Source organism: Drosophila virilis, chromosome 5 (genome assembly GCF_030788295.1).
Source record: "Drosophila virilis strain 15010-1051.87 chromosome 5, Dvir_AGI_RSII-ME, whole genome shotgun sequence".
NCBI classification, from domain to species: domain Eukaryota; kingdom Metazoa; phylum Arthropoda; class Insecta; order Diptera; family Drosophilidae; genus Drosophila; species Drosophila virilis.
The window spans coordinates 15,275,803-15,285,255 of NC_091547.1; the positions used below are offsets into that span (position 1 = coordinate 15,275,803).

General features: G+C 39.6%; 1 protein-coding gene across 5 annotated transcripts in view; it reads left to right on the top strand.

Moving 5' to 3' along the window:
• The window catches only part of ktub (Tub domain-containing protein ktub), a 36,598-nt gene extending 33,246 nt beyond the window's left edge, over positions 1 to 3,352 (top strand). For all 5 annotated transcript variants that reach the window (XM_015173872.3, XM_015173873.3, XM_002049781.4 and 2 more), the window contains one exon: positions 4 to 3,352. In XM_015173872.3, coding sequence (XP_015029358.1) covers positions 4 to 273 — 270 coding nt within the window. In that variant the 3' untranslated portion in view covers positions 274 to 3,352. The remainder of the gene's footprint in view (positions 1 to 3) is intronic.
• Positions 3,353 to 9,453: the final 6,101 nt, after the last annotated feature.

The following is a 9,453-nucleotide window of genomic DNA, read 5'->3' on the forward strand; positions in this document are numbered from 1 at the left end:
CAGAACATGGACAACATTGTGGAATTGCACAATAAGACGCCAGTTTGGAACGACGAGACCCAATCCTATGTGCTCAACTTTCACGGTCGCGTCACGCAAGCGTCTGTCAAGAACTTTCAGTTGGTGCACGACTCTGATCCGGAATACATAGTCATGCAATTTGGCCGCACATCCGAGGATGTCTTCACCATGGACTATCGCTATCCGCTCTGCGCCATGCAAGCCTTCGCCATAGCGCTCAGCAGTTTCGATGGCAAAATCGCCTGCGAGTGAACCATGTCCTTATCCTTGTTACAGTTACGGATGCCTTATTTATACGACAAACAGCTCGACTTTGCATACCCTAACTAGTATAGATTGTAAGAATTATCATGAACGCAGAGGCTCGTATCAGGCAAAATATTTTTAAATAACGAATCTAATTGCTCTCAAAGAACATCAAGAACTATGGTATTATTTGTGCGTATGTGTGTCAATAGAGATGCAGGCAAATTAGTGGAACATAGATATTTAGAAAATACTAACAAACACCCTCCAAGACCAAAACTATGCCGAAACTTACAGATCTCATGAGAGGAACACATGATCAATAAATATCATAGCGATAGCAAAATTTTAAACACTTCAAGAATATCTTCTTCAAGTATATCTTTGAAATTTCTATTCCTTCAACTAATTACCTTAAAACATTTTGCTGTGCACTCTCGCTAGTTGTTTAGCAGATTACAGATCAAATACAAGGGGCTGTCTATCAAAAGAACAAAAGATGCATGGCTCACCCATCCAACCGCCTCTCAATACATAGGCTCAACTGCATCTGGAGTACTCAAGTGTTTCTTGTACAAATATTAGCACCTTCATGTGTATTTAAGTGTACTTTATTATTATTATTTTTTTTATATTTAACAAACATAGTCTAAAATTCTAGTCAGTCGAAGTGCTCATCATCATTATTTGCATGCGGCACAGTAGGCAAAAAAGAACATAACAAATATCTAAATGTATTTATGTAGGGATGACCATTCGATGGCCTTCACAAGCACTTGAGTTCTTTATGTTCATATTATTTTATTTAGAGAAATTGGTGAACAAGCGTAAACTTATGATTATTGTACATTTTCCGACATGTATTTCAAAGACAACGAGCAACAGCGAACACATCTTTTCATTGACTCTTCTAGCTTACCACTGAGCTTCTCCTTCTTGTATTTTTATCGATAAATCTATCGTTGATTAAATATCCATAGCAGGGTTGCATATGATAAGTGATTTTATATTACCAAATGAGTATAATGCCAACATTATACTCGCCTGTTTAATTTAACTGATTGTAAGTTCGACCACTCCTAGTTCTGTTTCCAACTCCTACACTCGGCCATCCTGACTCTTCATTCGACCCGAATGACGACTCTTCTGTTAAATTAGCATTTGGCTCCCATTTTTTCATGTATTCTGCTACAGTTGTAGTTTTCCCTGGACCTTCGTGGTCGCCTACCTTTTCTACGTCATATCTACCATGGTTTTGAATCTTTACTATTTTATATGGACCAAAGAATTTAGGTTTCAATTTTAAACCAGTACCATACTGTGTTCTCTTAATGGCTACAAGTTCGTTTATTTTATAATTGGACTCTTTTTTGCGATGTTTATTAAAAGATTTTCGGTTTTCCTGCTGTATTTTTGCTATATTTTGCCGCGCTTCTTTACGAACTTCTTCTCTTTCGTTACTTAGCTCCTCTATAGCAGCTTCTTCTAATAGTTCTTGCAAGTCCGATATTCTTTTAAGTTTCATCTCCACACCAGTCAACAATCTAAACGGTGAAACTTTAGTGCTTCTTGGCGGCGTACTGTTGATTGTTTGTTGAACGATATCAATATGCTTATACCAGCTACAAGGATTTTCACGACATAGTTTAGACAACATTGGTATTACGATTTTGTGTATACGTTCTACCTGGCCGTTTCCTCTTGGAACTCCTGTAGCTATCGTAAGATGCTGTATACCTTCTGTTTCACAGTACTCCTTGAACAGGTTTGAAACGAAAGCTGCACCCCTATCTGATATTATGCGCTTAGGATTTCCAAACACTGCTGCCTGCCGTCTTAGTCGATCTACAACTCCTTCTGCGGTGGTATTTTTTGTTGGATAGAGCCAAACAAATTTTGAAAACGCATCGACTATCACTAGAATATAGTTATAGTTTTTACTTGTCTGTTCTATTGGACCGACATGATCCACATGGTACGTGCCTAAGGGCTTGTCTTCTTTGTCAATTGGTGCCAAAAACCCTTCTTTCTTGCCTGATTTGCTCTCAGATATTATGCATTCTACGCAACTTTTTACAATTTTTGGCACTTTTGACGATAGCTGCGGAATATAGAATGTCTTCTCGATTGCTTCTTGAGTTCGTTTCGCTGAGAAATGCCCTTGCTTGTGTGCAATTCTTATGATTTCGTCTTCCATCAGCGATGGTACTACTATAAGTTCCTTGATGGGATCCTTGTATAAAATACCATGCCTAACATAAAAATCTTCGTATGTGCTACAATCCAAAACAGTTAGCACCGCTCGGACCCAATCATCTCTCGCTTGTGCTTGCTGCAATCTGTGCTGCAGTGAGTCTTCAAGCATAAGACAGGATACGCGGCTTAAAGCATCAACATGCCTCATTTTGCTGCCATTTCGATGCTCAATACTGTAGTCAAAATCTTGAAGGAAGAGTGCCCAACGCGAGACTCTCAATGGAATATCTCCACGTTTTTTCATGGTCAAAGCGAAAGCGTTACAGTCGGTCACAATCTTAAATTTTATGCCAAGTAAGTAAACGCGCCACTTTTTCAAGGCCTCGACTATAGCCAGCACCTCAAGCTCATAAGAATGATACTTCTCTTCTGAGGGTTTTGTTTTCCGACTTAAATATTGAATTGGATGCAACAATTGATCGTCCGAGTCTTTTTGCAAGAGTACACCACCATAACCATTCATTGAGGCGTCCGTATGCACTTCAGTCTTGGCTTTCGGATTATATAATCGCAATACTGGAGTACTAACTAATGCTGATTTTAATTGCCTGAATGCGACTAGTTGTTCTTCATCAACTTTAAATTGCACGTCTTTCCGTAACAAATCGGAGAGCGGTTTGGCTATCAGCGCATAGTCTTCTACAAAGCGCCTAAAGTACGATGTTAATCCGAGAAAACGCTGCAAACTCTTTCGGTCATGCGGTATAGGAAAATTTTGAACTGCCTGGGTTTTTCTTGCAGATGGTCTTATTGTGCCTCCCTGTATAACGTACCCTAAAAAGTCAACTTCCTTCATGAGAAACTGGCACTTGCTCCACTTAATACGCAAGTTAAACTCTGCTGCTCTGTCCAGTACGCGCTTTAACTTTTGGATACCTTCATCTATATCCTTGGAGGGAATTATAAGATCATCCATATAAGTTACGACTGTACCATCCTGTACCAGATCTACAAGAATTGCATGAATGAATCTGGAAAATACAGCTGGGGAGTTCGATATTCCAAAAGGGACGAACAGGAATTCATATTGCCCTGCACTTGTTACAAATGATGTAAATTTTCTCGAATTTGGCTCAATTGGAACATGAAAAAATCCGTTTGCGAGATCAAGTGTAGTAAACACACTTTGGCCCTGCAATCTCTCAATCACATCGTCTATTAAGGGCATTGGAAAATTGTCCCTCGCGATCTTTTCGTTTAAACGCCTGTAGTCACAGCACAATCTTTTGGTACCATCTTTTTTCGGAACGAGGACAACAGGAGATGCATACTCCGATGTACTTGGCTGTATGATCTTTTCTTCTAGCCAAGTTTTGATTTGCGAATCGACAATAGACTTGTCCGCATGTGATATGCGCCTTGGGCGTTCGAAAACTGGACGCTCATCATTTAACAAAATTTTCATTTCAATTGGACATTTCTTCTTCATTTCAGGTGAATAGTTTTTAATTATTGCTTGAACTGCGTCTGCAACAGGTTTTTCTAAGTGATGTAGATCGATCTCAGCCTCCTGATTTTCTGCAAAAAAGCATACATCTTTGAATTCTTGTAAAAGCTCTATGTCTGGCTTCTTATTTTCGACAGTATCTTCTGTTATTGTTGATGTCTTGTCAATTACTCTCTCGTTTGCATTGTCCTTCACTTTGGGTCGAAATTCTACGAAATTTTCCGATACTATTAAGTCCGCTTGCTTCAATACGCTGTTTCCTATTACAGCTGAGTATTGGATGTCGTCTCTGCTCGTAACATGAAAGGTTATATCCAGTAAGATACCATCAACTTCGACTTGAGTGACAAAGCTTCCCAGTGTATTTAGCTCACTATTACAGATACCAACAAGACACTGTTTTTCATTATTCAGTTCAACTTTTCCTAGCTCTTTAAGGATATCATCGCGTATCAGACAGAGGTCACAGCCTGTATCGATTAATGCAGAGAAGCATATGTTCTTACAAGACAACTCCTTAAAAATGCATTTTCCACTACTGTTGGCCTTGTTTATCATCGTGTTCGCATTTTGGCCTTCTTTCTTCTCCACTGCACGCGATCCTGAACAGTTAGCTGCCTTATGCCCTGGTTGAGCACACTTGTAACATTTTATTGGCTGTCTACATTCTCTGGCTAGATGTGATGGATCGCCGCATTTGAAACATTTCTTAATTCGTTCTTTATTCAAGTCAGGTTTCTTTTCTTCGGTATCGTTATGCATCCTACCCGTATTAGACGCTTGAGGGCGACTACTACGGATTTTCTCATATACCTTGATTTGTTCTTTTAGTTGCTGCAGAGTCTTGGCCTGATACAGATTACTTTTGTTACTCCTCGAGTCAGGTATTCCCTCAATAAAATATTCTATCAGGCTTGAGTCATCCAGGTTAAGAGGTCCGCCAATTTCCATAAGGCTATACAGATATTCTATATAATCTTCACCTTGACGCTTACGCCTATTCCGCAACATGCGGTGGACGTCTATTGATGAAACTACCGTCCCAAATTCTTCCAATAGCGCTTGCTTTAAAGATATCCAATCTGAAATTCCATGCTGACTGCGCACGAATAATTTTGCTGCACCTTTTAGTAATTGCTTTGAGTAAATAAATTTCTGAAGGTCGTTCCACTGCACTGCCAAAGCGTTATCTTCAAATTCATGAATCCATTTTTCAACAGCTGGTTGATTTGACCCATTGAATTGCGAGAGTGAATCTTCAATGTCGCGTAATGTAAACGTTGTTCGGACTATCTGCATTGGTGAGCTTTGACGGGTATGAGCCGACCCAGCATCGTCATACTCAGATTCATTATCGTCAACCTGCAACCCATAATATTCTAAAAGTCGGTCTTGCAAAGTTTGCTTTCTACCTGTTGTTACCAAACTAAGTGCCGATAACTTTTCTTTTAATTCGTTAACTCTTAACGCCAAAATTTCGTCTCTGTTCATTTTGTTATCGTCGTTGCTCGCTTTTCACAATGCTTAAAATTGAATCTTACAAATAAACAATTCAATGTACTTAACTTAATGGTATAAGTAATTAAACTCTTATGAATCAAATTTTAGTTTTTTTTTTTCAGCAACTTTAGAAATTATTAAATTATTATATTCGTCTGTCTTAACTTATACTTTCACTTTGTGTTTGCTTACACTTAATTTCTTCTTTGTTATAATTTGATTCTTTGAAAATTTTTTACTGATTTAACACTCTTTACTCAACAACTAGTTATGTAATTATTTTCATATAATGACGAAATAACATACTCTGTTGTTGATCTGTAACTTGATACACCCTGTGATCATCGTTGTCGTGTTGAAGCACGTTCCAGTCACACGCTCTTTTATTGAAAGATTCCGCGCTCTTCGCTCTTCGCCTCTTTGATCTGCAACTTCTTATTTCATCACGAAGTGAAAATTTTGCGCTATCCAGCCTTTGCTACGCAGAATTTAAAACATCGCCTTCTCGCTTGCGCTTATCGACCACTGTCACGCAATACACGACTGTTTGTCTCGCTCTTACTAGAGCTCTCTAGGCATACTTCGCCGCTGTCGCCATTAATCCTAGACGATTCTTGACTTTTTCCATTTTTTCCAGGGCATACGAATTTTACTGAATTTTCATGCACCCGCTTCGTTTTATGCTCCGATTAATAGTCTTGCATACGTTTGTACTCGTTAATCAATTTACGAATTTCACAATTTCTGTCTATCCCACTTCTGACACCAAATTTGTAGGGATGACCATTCGATGGCCTTCACAAGCACTTGAGTTCTTTATGTTCATATTATTTTATTTAGAGAAATTGGTGAACAAGCGTAAACTTATGATTATTGTACATTTTCCGACATGTATTTCAAAGACAACGAGCAACAGCGAACACATCTTTTCATTGACTCTTCTAGCTTACCACTGAGCTTCTCCTTCTTGTATTTTTATCGATAAATCTATCGTTGATTAAATATCCATAGCAGGGTTGCATATGATAAGTGATTTTATATTACCAAATGAGTATAATGCCAACATTATACTCGCCTGTTTAATTTAACTGATTGTAAGTTCGACCACTCCTAGTTCTGTTTCCAACTCCTACATTTATTGTAAATTAACAATTCAAAATATGCTCACCGATATTCTAAGGAGCCTTAGAAAAGAATAGCACGATAGCTCTGTATGATTACCCACAAATTCAAATCCATAATCAAATCAAAAGGTAAAAATCAAAAAATATCATAAGTATTCCGATTTTATAATTTGAATACAGCTCGAAACGAATAATTTAGGTACATCAACAACTTAACAACTATTTATAATAATGTATCCATGTCAAAAATATTTACTATTAGTCGATAAGAGAGCATTACTATTTGTGCCGAGCTCTTTTATAATTAAGCAACAATCTGATTTAAAGAACAATTATTTTTCAACATGTATTTATGTATATCAAATCAAATATATAAAAAACGTGCAAAATATACTCCACACTCTGAAATTTTAATACCCTAAACCCATTAAAAAAGGGAAGGTTATACATCACGTTTTTTTTTTTCAAAATCGAGGTAGGTGCGAAAATCGAATCTTTTTCGAAAATTTTTGTAATATCTCGGGTAATAGCTCCGCGGGGAGATATGACGTTCCAAAACGACATAACTCCGCGCGGAGATATGACCTTCAGACCTTCACGTGTTTTTTCAAAATCGAGGTCGGTTCGACGCCGAAGTTATGTCGCTTTGAAACGTCATATCTCCATGATTTTTTAGATCGGCGGAGATATGACGTTTCAAAGCGACACATGGCGAGATTATGTCATGAATATCGTGTCCACAACCACACGAAATTTTTTGGAAAACTTTAAATGGTCATATCTCTGCCAAATAAAGCCCGATAGGGGCCAAAAAGGAAGGGCCTACTCGGGGAGGTCCGTACAATCCGCCAAGATCGACGGCGAAGTTATGTCGCTTTGAAACGTCATATCTCCAAGATTTTTTTAGAGCGGCGGAGATATGACGTTTCAAAGCGACATAACTTCGCCGTTGATCATGGCGAGATTATGTCGTGAATATCGTGTCCACAACCACACGAATTTTTTTGGAAAACTTTAAATGGTCATATCTCGGCCAAATAAAGCCCGATAGGGGCCAAAAAGGTAGGGGCTACTCGGGGAGGTCCGTAGAATCCGCCAAGATCGACGGCGAAGTTATGTCGCTTTGAAACGTCATATCTCCATGATTTTATAGATCGGCGAAGATCATGGCGAGATTATGTCGTGAATATCGTGTCCTAAACTACACGAACTTTTTTTGGAAAACTTTAAATGGTCATATCTCGGCCAAATAAAGCCCGATAGGGGCCAAAAAGGTAGGGGCTACTCGGGGAGGTCCGTAGAATCCGCCAAGATCGACGGCGAAGTTATGTCGCTTTGAAACGTCATATCTGCATGATTTTTTAGATCGGCGGAGATATGACGTTTCAAAGCGACATAACTTCGCCGTTGATCATGGCGAGATTATGTCGTGAATATCGTGTCCACAACCACACGAACTTTTTTTGGAAAACTTTAAATGGTCATATCTCGGCCAAATAAAGCCCGATAGGGGCCAAAAAGGTAGGGGCTACTCGGGGAGGTCCGTAGAATCCGCCAAGATCGACGGCGAAGTTATGTCGCTTTGAAACGTCATATCTCCATGATTTTTTAGATCGGCGGAGATTATAGCGAGATTATGTCATGCATATCGTGTCCACAACCACACGAATTTTTTTGGAAAACTTTAAATGGTCATATCTCGGCCAAATAAAGCCCGATAGGGGCCAAAAAGGTAGGGGCTACTCGGGGAGGTCCGTAGAATCCGCCAAGATCGACGGCGAAGTTATGTCGCTTTGAAACGTCATATCTCCATGATTTTTTAGATCGGCGGAGATCATGGCGAGATTATGTCATGAATATCGTGTCCACAACCACACGAATTTTTTTGGAAAACTTTAAATGGTCATATCTCGGCCAAATAAAGCCCGATAGGGGCAAAAAAGGGATGGGCTGCTCGGGTAGGTCCGTAGAATCCGCCAAGATCGACGGCGAAGTTATGTCGCTTTGAAACGTCATATCTCCAAGATTTTTTTAGAGCGCCGGAGATATGACGTTTCAAAGCGACATAACTTCGCCGTTGATCATGGCGAGATTAAGTCGTGAATATCGTGTCCACAACTACACGAACTTTTTGGAAAACTTTAAATGGTCATATCTCGGCCAAATAAAGCCCGATTTCGGTCAAAAAGGGAAGGGCCACTCGGGGAGGTCCGTAGAATCCGCCAAGATCGACGGCGAAGTTATGTCGCTTTGAAACGTCATATCTCCAAGATTTTTTTAGAGCGGCGGAGATATGACGTTTCAAAGCGACATAACTTCGCCGTTGATCATGGCGAGATTATGTCATGAATATCGTGTCCACAACTACACGAATTTTTTTGGAAAACTTTAAATGGTCATATCTCGGCCAAATAAAGCCCGATAGGGGCAAAAAAGGGATGGGCTGCTCGGGTAGGTCCGTAGAATCCGCCAAGATCGACGGCGAAGTTATGTCGCTTTGAAACGTCATATCTCCAAGATTTTTTTAGAGCGGCGGAGATATGACGTTTCAAAGCGACATAACTTCGCCGTTGATCATGGCGAGATTATGTGGTGAATATCGTGTCCACAGCCACACGAATTTTTTTGGAAAACTTTAAATGGTCATATCTCGGCCAAATAAAGCCCGATAGGGGCCAAAAAGGAAGGGGCTACTCGGGGAGGTCCGTAGAATCCGCCAAGATCGACGGCGAAGTTATGTCGCTTTGAAACGTCATATCTCCATGATTTTATAGATCGGCGAAGATCATGGCGAGATTATGTCGTGAATATCGTGTCCTAAACTACACGAACTTTTTTTGGAAAACTTTAAATGGTCAT